This window comes from Rutidosis leptorrhynchoides, chromosome 11, assembly GCF_046630445.1.
Source record: "Rutidosis leptorrhynchoides isolate AG116_Rl617_1_P2 chromosome 11, CSIRO_AGI_Rlap_v1, whole genome shotgun sequence".
NCBI classification, from domain to species: domain Eukaryota; kingdom Viridiplantae; phylum Streptophyta; class Magnoliopsida; order Asterales; family Asteraceae; genus Rutidosis; species Rutidosis leptorrhynchoides.
The window spans coordinates 61,523,053-61,542,349 of NC_092343.1; the positions used below are offsets into that span (position 1 = coordinate 61,523,053).

A 19,297-nucleotide genomic window follows, 5' to 3' on the forward strand; every position below is an offset into this window, starting at 1 on the left:
AAAAGGGCAGTGATAGTAACCAACAAAGATTTTAATAAATCCATTCATTCTATGCATTGACAGATTATACTGTACAAACAAGCAATGCATAATTTGAGTGAATTTAACTAAATCATTGTTGGATATATCATCACCCTAATCAAAACGGCGGCAATTCACAAATTATGCGAGCATTTACTATTTTAGTCATATCCCCTTTGTACGGACTTTGTTTTAGTTGATCTAAAAGCCCATATGTCCAAACTCACAGGGCTACAATTTCACTAGCTACTAAAATTTTCGAATGCCCCTCCTGCCCTATGAAAGCTCCGCCTTTGATAGTGATCGAAAACTTTGATTGTTCGACTAATATACGTAATCACTCGTAACGTTCTATGAAAAAAATGTCAGGAAGAGTCCACACAACTTTTGTTCGAACGAATAGTGTAGTTTGTTGAGTTTGTTTAAAAAAAAATTATTTTCTCGTGTAATATCCTAACCAATTACAAGTTCACCATAGAATTACAAATTTACAACCGTGCCCGTTGCTAAGCCATTGATTAAGCCTGCTCTGTAAATCAATAACTCAATAAGTGACGTGTACCTCCATTTTTCTCCCAATTTAGCTATATCAATCCCCACCAAATACCATCTCATACCCACTCAATTCACAAATTTGTTTTTCATCACCTAACAATTTGCTTAATTTGGCAATTTTTGTAATGTGGTAAGCTTCTGTACTGTACTACTACTATCTTTCTTATCCCTAATAACAAAATCCCCAATTTGCATGTAACAATTTCAACTTCAAAACACAGTCTTTAACAAATTCCCAATTAGGGTTTTTGTTAATTTTCAAGAAAAATGTCTTATTTGATGCTGAATGGAGCTCAACATCTTGCATTTACCCCAAAAGGTTTAAGCTTTAATAGGTCAAGTTTGCATGGAACCAATTTCAATCACACCCAACTCAATTTAGTTAGTAAAAATTGCAACTTTAATTCCAAAACCCTAATTTCACCTAAATGTAGTGTGTCTGTACCTAGACCAGCTTCACAACCTAGGTTTATACAGCATAAAAAAGAGGCATTTTGGTTTTATAGGTTTTTATCAATTGTGTATGATCATGTGATAAACCCTGGTCATTGGACTAAAGATATGAGAGATGATGCACTCGAACCGGCTGATCTTGATAACCGGGATTCGATTGTGGTGGATGTTGGTGGTGGGACCGGGTTTACAACTTTGGGTATTGTTAAACATGTTGATGCTAAAAATGTGACTATTTTGGATCAGTCACCTCATCAGCTTGCTAAAGCTAAAGAAAAGGCCCCATTGAAGGAATGTAGGATTATTGAGGGTGATGCTGAGGATCTACCGTTTGAAACAGATTATGCGGATCGATATGTGTCGGCTGGAAGGTATATTGATATTGACACTCTGGTTTTTATGTGTTGATTTCATTTGAACCGGGTAATCATATGAGGTTTTTCCTGTTCGGGTTAACCGGGAGGTAGAGTATATTTACTCAGATGTGGCTAATTGTTTTATCCCGTGACCGTTTCCTTTTCTGATGTATTTTTACTCAAATGTGCCTAATTGGTTTGATATTAGAAATGCCAGTGTTTTATTGGAATTTGGAAAGCTAATAAGCTCATTTTGGATGGCTTATGAGCTTAATAACTTGAGTTTATGGGCTTAAATAAGCTATAAGTTGAAGCTTATAAGCTCATAAGCCTTTATAATCAAGAGCTTATCGGCTTTTGGTTTAGCCAAAACTCTCATTGGGGAGTTTAGATGTAAGTTAAAACTGAAATTACAATTATTGGTTTGAAAGTGAACTGATTATGATTATGCTTTACTGAGTATTTAGGGTAAAAGTAATAAAATTTGGATGAATGAGGTGAAAAAAACCTTGCTGTGTATTAGACAAATATAATTGTATAAGGCTATGTTATTGCTATAGTGTAGGGATATATTATGTAATTGTTACTCCTATATAATGGAAGCTTATGTACTGATAATATACACACAGAACATACAAGTTCAATACAATATCTTTCTTATCTCTGTTAATATGGTATCAAGAGCTGTAAAGGCCTAAGTCCGGCAGCCACTATTCCGGCAGCCACTATTCCGGTAACAATTCCGGCAGCTACTATTCCGGCAGAAGTTCCAAAAAAAAAAAAAAAACTGACCTTTAAAACTTAAAGTATGCTCTGTGAATGCAGCGTTGTCGGAACGTTCACATCAGAAACGAGTTTTTCAAGTCATAACAACTAAATTCGGTCAACCCAAATCAGAGAAAGCCAAATCAACAAAACGGCTCTAGCCCAAATCAACAAAAATCGCCAACACAACTACATTCGGATTTTAATTCCGAGCAAGCACTGAAATTTTCAGCCAAAACCGCCATCAAACGCGCCGCCACGCGCCGCCAAGTCGCCGGAACCTTTTTTAATTTTCTTTTTCGATTTAGCACGATCCAACCAAAATCAGGAAAAACCGCCAACGCCAATAGCTTCTGAATCAAAATCCGAACAAACCCTGAAATTTTCAGCTTGTTCCGACACATAACCGCCGTCTGCCGCCACCGGCCGCCACTATTCACCGCCGGCAGAAACTATTCATCGTTGGTTTTGCTCTTTTTTTGTTTACTGTGTTGGGAACGAGCAAGAGTAAAAGAACACATTGAAGTTTAACTTCATCCTTCTTTTATATTACCTTACCTACTCCCTCTTATCTTATCTATTATATATATATATTATTTTTACTTAATTCCTTTTCAGCAACAACAAAAAAACAAAAAAAAAAAAAAAACACGAAAAAAAAAAACGAAGAAAAAAAAAATATATTGTTACTGTATATCTACTGTATCTTTTTTCTTTTCTATATTTCTGAAAATGGCACTATTAGCTACCTTTACTACAACAGAGAAAGCCGCACATAACTCTCACAAATTTGGTTTCACCTTATCTCCCACGAACTATGGTTACTGGAAGACAATGGTTCAACCGTTCTTCGTCACCAACAAATTGTTTGACTATATTGATGGCACAATCCCTTGTCCACCTAAAAATGTCCCATCCTCGGTCCAATCACCAGAAAAAGATGAAGAAACACAGTCTCCAACTACAAAACCCCAATTACATTAATTGGGTCTCTAATGATGCTCATATACGAATGCTCCTCATTTCTACCATATCCGAAGCATCATTTCAACATGTTCAAGGACTAACGTCTCGTGATCTATGGTTGTTCCTTGAGCGTGCCTACGCTCCTCACACTTCCTCTCGGGAATACACTTTGAAAACCCAGCTTCTCAGACTACAAATGAAGCCAGATGAAACAACCGCAGAATACCTAACTAGGACTCAAGAATACGATGTTGCGCTCGCTAACATAGGCGAAAAAATGAAAGAAAAAGATCTGGTGATTCTAGTTATATCAGGACTACGAGAGGAATATAACGGTTTAAAATCAAGCCTTCTGGGCCGCGAAAAGCCCCCTACCTTTGTAGATCTTCATGGCCTGCTATCAGACCACGACTACATGATCAAGAAATCTGTACCCGACATTCCTTCAGCTCAAGCATTCACGACTAGCACACAAAGTCGCAATTCAACAGCTTCTAATAATTTCTTGCCCGCTTCACAAACAGATCAACTTCAAGCCATACAACTGCTTTTATCTCAACTTGGACTCCAAGCTCAACCTGCCCATACACCGGCTGCACAAGCCATGTACACTAACCGATCTAGCAATAACCGTGGTCGTGGACGTGATTACAGGCGTGGACGAGGCAACTTTAACAACAGAAATCAAGCAGGTAATCGAAATTCATTTAACTGGGCTTCTAATCAAAACACAGTTTTTGGCACATGCAACAGGTGTGGGATTGGGCACATCCCATCTCAATACCCTAATTGTAACACTGCTACTATGAGACGACAGTCACCTTCGGCCAACTTTACAGACTATCGCTCACAAGCGTCAACCTCTTGGATCCCAGACACAGGCTCTAGTCACCATGTTACTCCAGACCAATCCAACTTTGGCAACTCCGAGGTCTACTACGGTGAGGACAATCTTCATGTTGGCAATGGTAAGGGTTTACCCATTCTTCATGTTTGTTCGTCACAATTTTCGTCTCCAAATAAAACCTTTTCCCTTAAAGACATACTTCATGTTCCTGAAATCAAACATAAACTACTTTCTGTACAAAAAGTTTTGTCTTGATAACAATGTGTATTTTGAATTTCACTCAACTTTCTTTGCTGTGAAGGACAAGATTACACACAATACCCTCCTCACGGGCCCAAGTAATGGTGGTCTTTACTCATTCCATCTTCCACAGTCTTCACCTGTTCACAAAGTAGCATTCTCCACTACCCATGCATCTTCAATTACCTGGCATCAAAGACTCGGGCATCCACATCCACAACTTTTGAAGTCCATGTTATCCAAATACCAGTTGCCTTTACAAAATAAGTATACAACCACCTTTTGTAATTCTTGTAATATTGGAAAATCCTCTAAACTACATCTATTACCATCTACTTATAAAAGCTCGCACATTTTGGATTTAGTCTTTTGTGATGTATGGGGACCTGCGCCTGTTACCTCCTTTGATGGTCACAAATACTTTTTGTTGTGTGTTGATCACTTTTCACGATTTATGTGGTTTTTCCCATTAAAACTCAAATCTGATGTTTACGCCACCTTTAAGCACTTTGTGGCAATGGTTGAACGACAATTTCAGACCAAACTCAAATCTGTCCAAACTGATTGGGGAGGTGAATTTAGAAATCTCTCTCAATTCTTTTCTCCACTAGGCATCAATCATCGCCTTTCCTGTCCTCATACAAGTGAACAAAATGGTTTGGTTGAAAGACGACATCGACATGTTGTTGAAACCGGTCTTACTTTACTCGCTCAATCACATGTACCACAACGTTTTTGGCATTTTGCTTTTGGCACTGCAGTGTATCTTATCAATCGAATGCCATCCAGAACAAACTCAACAACCTCACCCTTTGAACATGTGTTCAAACATAAACCCGATTTTTCATTTCTTCGGGTTTTTGGGTGCCAATGCTACCCCCATCTTCGTTCATACAATAATCACAAAATGGATTTTCGATCAACACCTTGTGTATTTCTTGGTTACAGTACCGCCCATCATGGCTATCGATGTTTCGACCCCAAGTCGGATCATATTTATGTAGCCCGTCATGTTCGCTTCAATGAACAATCCTTCCCTTTTAAACAATCTGATACAACCACTCCTACACATCCAGTAAATCCCTACATCTCTAAATATCCACATCCATCCTCACAACCTAAAGATTCATCTTCCATAGCTCCTAAGACTCGGTGTGTCCAACCAGAACCAAAAAATACCACCACTCCACCGCTTGGACACGGCACGGTCAAACCACCTATCATTCACACATATCGTCGCTCAAAACCCTCCTCATCACCACCTCAGCAAAGTCACAACCTGCTACCTCATACTACTAATACGACCCCTTCCATCAATACTACTAATACTCCTCGTTCTCGACCAGCTAATCTTCGCCCCAATCCTAAACAAATCCACCAACTTAATGCCAACTCCTATCACACAAGAGGTCCCTTGTCTGAAACTGAACCAAAGAACTTTACCATTGCTAACAAGGATCCTCAATGGCGTAAAGCCATGACCGAAGAGTATTCAGTGTTGGTACGAAATGGTACTTGGTCACTAGTACCCCGTGTTCCAAACTCAAATGTGGTTGATTGCAAGTGGGTATACAAATTAAAACGGGATCAAACAGGGGCAGTACAACGCTACAAAGCACGTTTAGTTGCCAAAGGGTTTCGACAACAACCAGGCATCGACTATCAGGAAACATTTAGCCCAGTTGTAAAATCAACAACCATTCGTGTTGTTCTCTCTTTGGTCGTGTCTCAGAAATGGTCACTCAGGTAACTTGATGTACAAAATGCCTTTTTACATGGTGATCTGCAAGAAACTGTTTATCTACAACAACCACCGGGATTTGTCAATTCAGCTAAACCAAATCATGTGTGCCTCCTTCACAAAGCCTTATATGGATTAAAGCAAGCACCTAGAGCATGGTTTCATCGACTCTCTACGGCACTTCAATCTCTTGGATTTCATGGATCGAAAACGGATACTTCCCTGTTTATCTACTCTAATGGGAACACTCGTCTATACATGCTTGTGTATGTTGATGATATTATTTTAACAGGGAACGATGCAAAGGAAATAGATAGGGTGGAACTAAGTCTTAGCCGCTCATTTGCTGTTAAAGATATGGGTAACTTGTCTTATTTTCTGGGGGTTGAAGTCACAAGGAATGGTCACGACATGATTCTATCACAACGCAAATACATCCATGAACTTTTGGAACGTGCTGACTTATCTAATGCTAAGCCAGTTTCATCTCCGATGACAACCAACGCAAACCTTGCTCTTGGTGATAGTGCCACATTTGACAACCCCGTTCAATACCGTAAAATTGTCGGTGCTCTTCAGTACGTTACATTGTCTCGACCGGACATCACTTTCGCAGTCAACAAAGTCTGTCAGTATATGCATTGTCCCACGATAAATCATTCGTCAGCAGTTAAACGAATTCTCCGTTACTTACAGGGTACTGCCAATTATGGGTTACGTTTTATTCACAACTCCGGAACAGTGCTTCATGCCTACACTGATTCAACATACAACTCGCTGACTAGCTTCTCTGATGCTGACTGGGCAGGTTGTCCAGATGACCGTCGATCCACGGGAGGATATGCTATATATCTAGGTTCAAATCTAGTATCATGGTCTGCACGAAAACAAAAGACTGTCTCTCGATCCTCAACAGAATCTGAATACAAGGCCCTAGCCGACACAGTTGCGGAACTAACATGGCTTCAAGATCTATTACGTGAACTTCGTGTTCCTGTTAAATCGGTTCCTACCTTATGGTGTGATAACCTTGGTGCTACGTATCTTTCAGCTAACCCAGTCTTTCATGCACGTACAAAACATGTAGAAGTTGATTTTCACTTTGTTCGAGAAAGAGTTGCTCATCAAAAACTTTCAGTTCAGTTTATAACTACTGATGATCAGATTGCAGATATCTTCACCACGCCGCTGTCCTCACAAAGATTTCACCTGTTACGATCCAAGCTACATGTCGTTTCCCGCCCTTAGCTTGCGGGGGAATATTAGACAAACAGTTGCGGAACTAACATGGCTTCAAGATCTATTACGTGAACTTCGTGTTCCTGTTAAATCGGTTCCTACCTTATGGTGTGATAACCTTGGTGCTACGTATCTTTCAGCTAACCCAGTCTTTCATGCACGTACAAAACATGTAGAAGTTGATTTTCACTTTGTTCGAGAAAGAGTTGCTCAACAAAAACTTTCAGTTCAGTTTATAACTACTGATGATCAGATTGCAGATATCTTCACCACGCCGCTGTCCTCACAAAGATTTCACCTGTTACGATCCAAGCTACATGTCGTTTCCCGCCCTTAGCTTGCGGGGGAATATTAGACAAATATAATTGTATAAGGCTATGTTATTGCTATAGTGTAGGGATATATTATGTAATTGTTACTCCTATATAATGGAGGCTTATGTACTGATAATATACACACAGAACATACAAGTTCAATACAATATCTTTCTTATCTCTGTTAATACTGTGAGAAAACTATATGCAGGGTTATGAATATGTACACGTCTCTTTCTCTATGTATAGTTATTTTAATATGCATTTTAAAATTAATCTCAAGTGTCGTTCTGTTACGTTATGTGTAAAAATACATTTATATGACCATAATTTTGTCTACTTACGGGGTTTATGACCGTTTCTTTCCAGCATTGAGTACTGGCCTGTGACGATCGCTCCAAATCCATATGGACGAACACGTCATTCATTGATTTCATTGCGAGGTATTTGACCTCTATGTGATACATTTTGTAACATTGTATTCGTTTGAAAAGGTATTTCATAAATGAATATATAAATTCCAGGTTTTTAATATCTGATGATTTCTACGTATAGACAATCACCATTTAAATGGTTTACAATAATACATCTGTTGACAATACAGTCAAAATAAGATACATGGTAATGGTTTGGTGAATGCAAGTTTCTTGTATATAGCATGTATGACTCCAAGCACATATCTTGTATCACGTATAAGCAAACAGCGGAAGACTTCTAGAATCCTGAGAATAAACATACTTCAAGTGTCAACACAAAGGTTGGTGAGTTCATAGTTTTAATATTACACATAATCCGTATATCAATGTGGATTACAAAAGTTCAGTTGTTTTATTCAAAACGTTTATCAATAGGTTTTACATAAAAGGTGGATCACAAGATTTCAGTTGTTTCATCCGAAACGTTTATCAATCGGTTCTACAAAGTTGAGCACCCTGGTAACTAAACTTTAACGTATATATAATTTGTACCCTTTGTATAATCATCTTAATAATACACGCAAACCAACGTGTACGCTTATCAAATAGCATACGTCCGTTAAAAGGCTAGCGCTCTAGCTCGGACGGGGATGTCAAGCCCTATGGATCCATATACTACTACTCGCGCCCACCAGTTCTTATAACTGGCAGTTAACAGTTACCAAAGCTAAGGGATTTTCGGTTCAAACTCAGTGTAGAATTTAGTATGTACTTGTATCCATTGCGTTTAAAATAAAGTGCATGTATTCTCAGCCCAAAAATATATATTGCAAAAGCAATTAAAAAGGGATCAATGAAACTCACGCATATATATATTGTAAATCAGTTAATAAAGCATTTGCATGTATTCTCAGCCCAAAAATGTAGAGAGTAAAAGGGATCATATGAAACTCACACAAAATCAGTTTTAGTATTTGTATCCATTTAGTAAAACAGTTTATAAAACTGCGCATGTATTCTCAGCCCAAAAATATAATTTGAAAAAGGGATCATATGAAACTCACACAAAATCAGTTTTAGTATTTGTATCCATTTAGTAAAACAGTTTATAAAACTGCGCATATATTCTCAGCCCAAAAATATAATTTGAAAAAGGGATCATATGAAACTCACGCATATATATATTGTAAATCAGTTAATAAAGCATTTGCATGTATTCTCAGCCCAAAAATGTAGAGAGTAAAAGGGATCTTATGAAACTCACTGTTTAATATTGATATACAATATTGCAGGAAAGCACGTAGACGCATCGGAGATGATAAACACGAGGTTTGATTCACAAAAAATACCCCCGAACATTACCCATAACCTCCTTGGCAATAACCCATAATTTCCTTAGCTCTAGCTTGCTCGAAAACTCATTTTGAAAATTACTTGGACAGCACTCCGTCGTAATATTTGATGTACATTATTATTTTTGTATCGCAAAAATAATAACACTAATAATAAAAAAAAAATAAGATTAATAATAATCTTATTAATAATAATAATAATAATAATAATATAAATAATAAATAAAATAAATACGGAGTAATATGTATGTGTGTGTTTTTTTTTTCTTTCTTTACTCGGCAGAAAATGTTGCAATTTATAGAACCTGGCCTGAAATCTGGAGTCATGCGACTCGCATGGAAATGGCCTTCTGGCCATGCGACTCGCATGAGGACCAGGGACAGCTCACATTGTTTTGGCTCCTAGCTTGTCGACATAATATAAAATAAATATAAATATATAAATAATTAATATAATTATTTATATATTATATTTTATTCTTGTGCATAGTAGACTAGATATTTTTGGTCCGTTGCGTCGGGCGTTTCTTCTTGACTCGGGTCCCGGTTCCGGATTTTCAGACGTCCTTGCGTACTATTTTATATCGTGTACTTTGCGTTCCGCAACTTGTACTCTTGTCATTTTTAGACGTTCTTCATCAATAATTTGAACCTTTTTAATTGTATCTTGTACATTTGAGCATTTTGGACCTTTCCGTCTTCAATTCTTCGTTTTCGCCTTTTGTCTTCGCACTTATTAAATATAAACGAATATTACTTGAATATGGAACAATTACAACTAAAATCCCGTCTTTCTTGGAGGATAATGCTATGAAATATATGTTCCTTTTTAGCCTTATCAATAGCCTTAAATTATCCCTTAATTATATCACTCAAAGTGTATCTTAAACTTTCGAGTGTTTTGGTCATTTACTTCTATAAATCATCGTCTCGCTATTTGTTAAAATACATTTTTATAATAGCGTTTTACTGTAGCAAAGTTACTGTAGCAAAGTCAAATTTTACTGTAGCAATTCACTGTAGCAAAGTCAATTTCACTGTAGCAAATAGTGATTTTTGAAAACACTGTAGCATTTTGAGTAATGTGGCAATTTGAAAACACTGTAACAAATTAGTGTTTAACTGGTTCATCTTAAACGCTTTAGTTAACTTATCTAAATATCAATTGAATCAATAAACGAATGTTACTATCGTTTATTATATATATGTATATATCTTTTTAATATACATAAATCAGTTTTTAAATACACATTGGAAGTTATTTATAAATAAATTTTAATAATAAATATTTCAACTTATCATATACATTCAAATAGATATTTAAACCAATAAGTTTAATGTACGGTATCAAACAATTAATACATTGTTACCTTTTCATGTTATAGTATATATGTATCTATTTACATATAATTGTTCGCGAATCGTCGAAAACAACCGAAGGGTATTTAAATATATAAAAGTAATTCAAAAATTTTGAGATTCAGTTTTACAGACTTTGCTTATCGTGTCGGAAATGTTAATCATACAAAGATTAAGTTTAAATTTAGTCGAAATTTCTGGGTCATCACATGGCCGGACCCACAACGAGGCATAAAAGAAGCATACAGGGTTTTAAAGAAAGGAGGGAAGGCTTGTTTAATCGGTCCTGTTTATCCTACGTTTTGGTTGTCCCGTTTCTTTGCAGACATGTGGATGCTGTTTCCGAAAGAGGAAGAGTACATTGACTGGTTTGAAAAAGCGGGATTTAAAGATGTGCAGATTAAGAGGATCGGCCCGAAATGGTATCGTGGTGTTCGTCGCCATGGACTAATTATGGGTTGCTCTGTTACCGGTGTCAAAACGGCCTCTGGCGATTCACCGTTGCAGGTAAAGTCTTTTTCTCTTTAAAATATTAACCATACGTGTGCAACTTCGCTGGTTGATGACTTTTATGTAGAAGCGGTAAAATTGTTAGGTTGGGTGATTGGTCAAACATGTGTAGGCAAGGTTGAAAAAGGAGTTAGACGGAGACGATTCGGTCAGACCTTGAAAGGTTGAGTAGGTCGAGACAGGGTCGAGACGGAGGGTCGAGACGGACGCTGACTTTTAAATATATATATATTAAATATAAATATTTCAAACATGAATATTTTTAAAATAAATATTGTAAACATAAATATTTTTAAAATAAATGATTTACAAATAAGATAATGTGATGTTAGTTTGAATAATATATAGGTTTTTTATAATGTTTTCTATAGTTATAGTGTATTTATTAATTCATCTTTCAGGAATACTATAAGAAGTACTAACTTTTCAAAGTGATTGTGATTTTTGTTTACACTAGAATAAGGCTAGACAAAAATTCAAAATTTGACCGACGTTGACTGGCTTTGACCCGACTTTTCATGAATTTGCCCCGAATTTTAGCGTTGACCGACTAATTAGATGTTTTTGGGCTAAACAAGACGGCTAGTCACCAAACCGCTGCAACGGTCGTTTGCAACCTTAGGTTTAGGTAGGTGTCTGTATTAAACAGTTGATGCTTTTGCATCAACTATTAATGCGTCAAAAATACGCTTCTCACTAGCCCAATATATATATTTACTTCTAGCAGGCTGGTTCATTATATTTATCTATGATTACACACACGATAAAAATAAGCTACGCAAACACCCTATTTTGTTTTATTAAATGATTCAATCGTTATTTCTCTAATACTATGTCTATTCATATTTAATACACAAGTGTTGGCGGGTCGACCCAACCCATTTTAACTTGACCTACGATACACCTTTCTCACCTAGCTATTAAATTATTTGTTGTATGAGTTCTTTAATTTTTAAACTATCATTTTTGTAAAATATGTTTTGCAGCTTGGTCCTAAAGTAGAGGACGTAGAGAAGCCTGTAAATCCATTTGTGTTCCTAATACGCTTCCTGCTTGGTGCAACGGCTGGAGTCTATTATGTACTGGTTCCTGTTTATATGTGGCTCAAGGACCAGGCTGTACCAAAAGGTCAACCCATTTAAGAGATTAAATCCCTGTGTTTGGCGCAGACTGTTTTAAGACACTTTTTTTGTTTGTTTGCGTGCAATGTTGTTTGGTCTTTACGTCCGGCTTTAATGTTTAAATTGTAATCGTAAACTTTAGATATGTAAGCCCTTCTATCATGGACCCTTTCGATCTACAGCAAATGTGTTGCGGTTCTGTAGAATTTGTGTTGATCAATAAAGAAGTTATTAATGATGTATGTGGAGGTCACTTGACGACTGTTTACTTTTTTCTGTATTATGTGTCATGTTTCCATTTGCTTCTGTTTGGGAAGGAGTGTCTGATTCCATATCTCCTAGAAATAGACCAAAATTCAGAATAAGTGACAGATTAATTGACAAAGAAACAACAATTTTATTTATTGAATTAAGAAATCATTAAGTGAAAAGTAAACAGACTTCTAGTTTTTCAACTTTTTTACACTGGCCATTAATATACAACCTTTTAAATCAACGCTTGTATTATCTTCATCAATGCTCTCACTTCTTTTTTCCGACTTTTGTACTTGTAAATAAATGGATAGACAGGTTATACTTTATACTTTACTTATCGTTAATACAATAAAGTAAAAGACTTTAATATCTAAAACCATTGTTAAGTATAACTATATAACTTTTACTTTCAAGTAAATATAATTACCTAAAATGGTTGTTAGATGACACTAAAGTCGCTAACATCGCTGACATGATCTTCACACCTATAACAGGCTAATAAGAGACAAGAAGTACAATACGCTGGCAGTGAAAACATGAAGGGTTATGAGATCAAAACCCAACCAAGTTGTGCAATAGCCCATGGTAACAATAATCATGCTCGTATAACTATTGTTATGATATGTGCATTAGTTGTCCAAACTGACTCGTAAAGTTTTCATATTAAAGAGGTTATAAAGTGGATGTTATTAACGTGAAACTAGTATAATAATATCAAAAGCTTTGACGGTCATAACGACAACACAATCTCAATAGTTTCTTCCATTTTTCACGTTTGTAACATCCACTTTATACGCTTTTAATTTTGAGAAATTCACGAGTCAGTTCGGACAGTTAATGCACACATCATAACAACAGTTATACGAACATGATTATTGTTGTTGCATGGGCGACTGCACAACTTGGTTGGGTTTTGGTCTCGTAACCCTTATCATATTTTCACTGTTGTATTGTACTTCTTGCCTTTTATTGCTTGTCATTGGATTGAAGACCCTGTCAGTGGAAGACGAAGCTACAAATACATTGGTGTCTTTATATCTTTCATATACTTTTGATAACGAGATTATTTAGCTTTGTTTTGATATAAAATGAAACTACAAAATTTGTTAAGGGTGAGTTTGGTTCGAAAGTGAATAAACATTATACAAATCGGAGCGGTGATAACAACAAAAAGAATGGTTAGCGCGCTCCGCTGCACAAATATTACAAAAATAAATTTGCATAGTTTAATCGTGTGTAATTTAACAAATTAAACTCACATAATTAAGTTGTTAAAAATAGTTACACAAAAAAATAACGCTTAAACGAAAGTCAATTTCCATAAAACACAAATATAAAAAATAAAGATCGTTTAGCACCCCATCTTTTCTTATAAATATATATTGCGTTGATTTAGTGTTGCCTAATTCAAGTTTTGTATATATACTAATTGTGGAGATCCTAAAGTTTGTTAAAAAGAAAAAGATATACTAATTATGAAGAAACTAAAGTTCGTTAAAAAAAATTAAGAAAAAAAAAATAGGGGAATCAATAGTAACCCGACCAATTAGGTCGAGCTATTCACTGTCGCTAATAGCTTTATGTATAAATTGTTGGCGGTGGTTAATTTTTTAAGAGTTGAAACCGACTTAAATGAATCCATCAAATTCTATGGCGACTCTTTTGTGGTCGAAAGTGAATTTATCATTATTTGTAAAACCGGTTTATTATTTCAAAAACAATTTCTGTTATGTGAATTTTCTAACGACAATCATGTTGTATTTAACATGCTTAATAAAAGTTTTAAAATTCAAATATCGCCACTTTAAAGTTAACATATAACCATAACCATTTTATATAACAACTTTATACACGTTAACAACTCTTATAGTCTTCGTAGAAAATTTTCTAAAATGCAAAATGACTTTTTTGGTAAATTTTCAAGACCTAAAGAACCTAAATGACATTTTTGTAATAATTAAGACCTGTAACTGAAAATATTGCATTACAAAATTTTACAATTTTACGGAAAAAATAACACCAAATTAAACCAAAAATGTCGATAAACCCTAACGATTACTCGCCGGAAGTAACCCTAATCAAATTCGACCACCCAATTCCACTCCTCCGTCATCCCATACCCGCCGGACCAGACAATTCCCCAACTCTTGGTTTCCAAAACCCTAAATCATTTGCATCGGCATACGAATCATGCGAATCAAACATCATCCAACAATGCGAATCCGGAGCTCGAATCGGCTGTTCCGTCAGCGCAACAAAAAACTGTGCACCGCCGTGGTGGAAAACCCTAGCACGCGGCGGCGGAAGTAAACGAGACTCAATTGAACGGGAAGAATGTGAAGAACGAGTAATGAAAGAGTGTTTGGATACTGCGAGATTAAATTGTCGTAAATTTGCTGAAGATAAGTGTTTGCCTGCGTTTCGAGATGCGAGAATTTTAGTTAGAACTGGTTGTGATGATGATTTGAAGAAGAATGGGAGTGATTTGATTTCTAGGGTTTTGATTTGGGGGAAATGTGTTGGTGGTGTTGAATTGTGGAAATTGGATAATAATAAGTGTAGTAGTATTGGAGTTAGGGTTGTTAGAGGTAGTGATTTGCTGGATTTTTAGTTATGATGATGAGGAGTGATCTCTATTATATTCTGGTTAGTTTTGTTATTGAACTTAATACCTAATTATTAGTAATTTGTTAAAGTTAATTGTTGTAATGCTATGAAGTTTTATTAGTAAATATATGAACATGTAATGATGTAAATTGCCATTGCCATATTTTGTTTGCTTGTTTTGTTCATTTTGTGATGCTTGTTGTAGAGGTGTCAAAATTAAAGGGTTGGGTACGGGTCAAAATGGGTTTGGATTGAAATGGGTCAAGTTAGGTTGAATTACAAACTGTTATTCCATCATGTTTCAATACAGTTAGCATTTTAAGTATGATGAAAGTTTACCATTATAATGCAACTTTTTGCAATTAGATAATTAATACACACGTTGGATCGTGGGGGACTTTTTGCTTGTTTGACCCGTTCTACTTGATTCATGATGTACCGTTTTCATACTGTTAGGAGCCCACCATACCACATAATCATATATCAGCCCATTCATCAGTAATTGGGCTGAGATTGCTACATGTACTTTGTGTAATATACTAATATCTTGCTATAAACTACAAGGCCTAGACCTTTTTGTGGTCTTGATTGAAGTTGGAAACTTGTGTCATGCTATTATGTCATTCACTTTGGAGGTGCTGATGTCACTTAGATGCCCAGTAGTTATGTCACTCACTTTGGAGAGGACTTGAAGAAAGGGTTAGTTGATAATATGTAACGGAAAATTATTTGAAAATGTATTGAAGTTTCACCAAATTTCTATTGTATCTATTCAATTTTCAGATATTTTATTGTATACATTTAACTATTTAAAATTTTCTATTGTATGTATTTATCCTATTATAATAGGTAACTTCCAGGTCACTTCAATTTCAAAATTACATAATTGGTCTCTCATGTTTGTAAGATATTGCATCATTTGTTTTTTTTAAAACAAAATTACATCGTTGGTCATTCTTCACCTTCTTTCATCTTCTAACCTTCTTCACCTTCTTTCATTTTCATATTTTTTTATTCAAATTTTTTCGAAGATTCTATCAACAATCATAAAATCAACTTCTTACTAACAAAAAATCTAAAACCTAAATTCCGATTTAAATCATCTTCAAAAACCTTATTTTCACCTTCTTTTCATTTTGGGAAAAAATTGTTTGAAAATGCATCGAACTTTCAACAAATTTCTATTGTATGCATCCAACTTTCAGATCTCCTATTGTATGCATTCAACTTTTTAAATTGTACTATTGTATATATTTAACATGTGATAACAGGTAGTATATATTTAACATGTGATAACAGGTAAACTTCAGGTCAACTCAATTTCATTTCTAGAAAAAATTACATCACTAGTCCCTCATGTTTGTAAGCTATTACATGTTAGTCATTTATGCTTATTTTTGATGTCATTGGTTCCTCATCTTCATCCATTCATCGTCATCTTCGTCTTCATCATTTATTCATCATCACCCATTATTCAAAATTAAGTAAACACAATAATATTCAAAGATTCATATTTACATATTTGTTTTCTGTAAAAATAATATAGAGTGCCATACATGAAAGCTACACCCATTGAAGATGGGTGTCAAGTAAAAACACGTAATTTCTATGTGTGGAATTATAATTACCTTTAGTCTGGATCATCTGCTTGGATGGGAATTATTCCACAAGTAAATAGTTAAGAGTCATAATCCATACTCGAGGATTATATAGTTATATACCATAACTCACCCTTTATACCTACAGTTAACAACCCATATTCAAATCTGAGATCCACACTTTTGCAACTATAAACTCAGATCCACACCCTCGATTAACATAAATCATAAAGCACATATTTGTAACCATAACTCAGATTTGAACGATTAAACATAAATCACAAAATCATTAACATAAATTAATAATCTCATCAAAATCGATTTTGAAATCTGAACGTTTTCTGAATCTGAAATCAACATCAAAGTTGTGCAAAATCATCAACTAATGCTCGAAAATCATTATCATAACCTGAAACATCTCATAGCACTCGAATTTGATTCATGAAAAAATAGTTGACTTTTTACCACGAACTTTGACTGGCGAATTGATGCTCAAATCAGAGAGATAGAAACTGAAATTTTGCGAAAATGTTCACACAATAACTGTGAACAACTTTACAATTTTACTTTTTGCCAAATGATTCCGAATTGTTCCACAGATCAAAACGCTTTGAGTTTTTTGCATATTGATGAACACGAGTTGAAACTCTATGAATTCGAGCTTGTTAATTGAATATGAATGATCACGCACGAAGCTTAGGTTAATAATTGGGAACAAGGATCTAAGTTCAATTAGGTGTTTGATTTAGAATATAAGAAACACCTAAATTTTGTTTATGAAAATGAAGAACGAAGATGATGTTGTAAAAGGGTTTTTGGTACATAAGCTAATATTTGATGATGATAAAGATGAGATGAAATGAAATGCAGATCTGGTAGAGATGATGAATTTAGAAAGGTGGAGATGATGATGATGATAAAGATGATATGAGTTTAGGGACCAAATAAAAGAATGATGCAAATTATAAGGACTATTTTAGTAATTATTTATATATATTTACCTGATACCTGATGTACAAGTTACACAATGCGTATAATAGAACAATTTAGATAGTTGAATGCATACAATAGAATATCTGAAACTTGAATGCATACAATAGGAATTTGGTGAAAGTTCGATACATTTAAAAAAAAAATTCCCTTTCATTTTCATCATTTTCATTACTTTTCTCACAACATATGATTAAATTAAGATCCGTTCTTCATCAGATAAATTTTTCATCTTAAATTTCCAGATCTTTTATCACATCAACTGCTACTTAATTGCAACTGAAGTTGCCCAGTTTAACCAAATAACAAAATTTAACAACCCAAACTTCAAACGTCATGAAGACTATAATCCATAAAATTAGAGGTCTTGTATAGTCAACGTTTCCAATCCTTGGGTTCCATAACCAAACAAAACAAAGTCACTTGATTATATCAATGGGTTTGTACCAGTCAGGTGCTAGTCGACACTTTACAATGTGACAACCCAACTTATAAATAATAATATCTCTTTTAACGAACCTAATACATACCTAGGTGTATGCAGGGTTAGGCCGAAACTGACCAAACCAGCAAAGCATAAGCAATTTGGCTTGGTTGACAACTTGACACTTAACACTTAATATGTAGATCCACCCATGCTAGATTTCTTTTAACCATGGCGTATGGTTTAGGCATCAAATTAGCTCTACAGCTCAAACATAACAGCGCATGTGTGAGTATTTTAATTGGTTGAGATGATAGATCTTAAAGAGGTGGTCAGATTTGTGCCTTAATATGTGCTTTTTTGCATTTTGCCCTAATTTGTGCATTTTACCCTAATTTGTGCATTGTTTAGAAGATGTGAATATAAGAGTAATGTGTATTTAAGTAATGTTTTTATTTTATTGGTGATGAAGATGTGAGTGGAGAAAATTGAAGATAGAAGGTATTCTTGAAGATGAAGATCTTTTCGAAAAAGATGAAGGGAATGGTAGGATTATATAAGAATTAACGGGAAAATTTAACGGACGTTAAGTTCAGGGACCAACTACGAATTTTTTCTAAACATTACCTGATACCTTCTCTACAAGTTACTTAATACATACAATAGAACAATTAAAATAGTTGAATGCATACAATAGGATACTTGAAAGTTGGATGCATACAATAGAAATTTAGTGAAAGTTCAATACATTTTCAAACAATTTTTCCAATATGTAAATGTAAACGTTACCATATTAATATGAATACGAATACAAATACACATACGAATAAGCATATGTTGAATATGAATATGAATACGAATACATGGTATATATGTAATCATAGGTTGAGGTCTAGTTAAACATCAAATCTTTCTCAACTGTTGTATAATTTGAGTTATGTCATTAACATTGAAGAACTTATTCTATTAGCTGGAAACACATTCATTATTAATTGATTACCAATTTACCATGCTAATTTTGTTGCCCGTCTTTTCTACATTGTGGGGCTAATAATACTGTGTGGGTTCAGATCGAAGAAATTTATGGATTGTGCGTATATTTTCCTATACCATTATTGAGATGAGCTTGCTTGGTCGTCACCTTAGTACACGTTGAAGGTGCTAGGAA

At 35.0% G+C, this 19,297-nt stretch overlaps 1 protein-coding gene across 1 annotated transcript; it reads left to right on the forward strand.

Moving 5' to 3' along the window:
- The first annotated feature begins 540 nt into the window (after positions 1-540).
- LOC139875330 (2-methyl-6-phytyl-1,4-hydroquinone methyltransferase, chloroplastic-like) lies at positions 541-12,496 on the forward strand. Its single transcript, XM_071862671.1, has 4 exons — positions 541-1,400; positions 7,867-7,875; positions 10,834-11,131; positions 12,121-12,496. Coding segments are annotated over exons 1-3 (567 nt in total). The 5' UTR covers positions 541-843; the 3' UTR covers positions 10,835-11,131; positions 12,121-12,496.
- Positions 12,497-19,297: the final 6,801 nt, after the last annotated feature.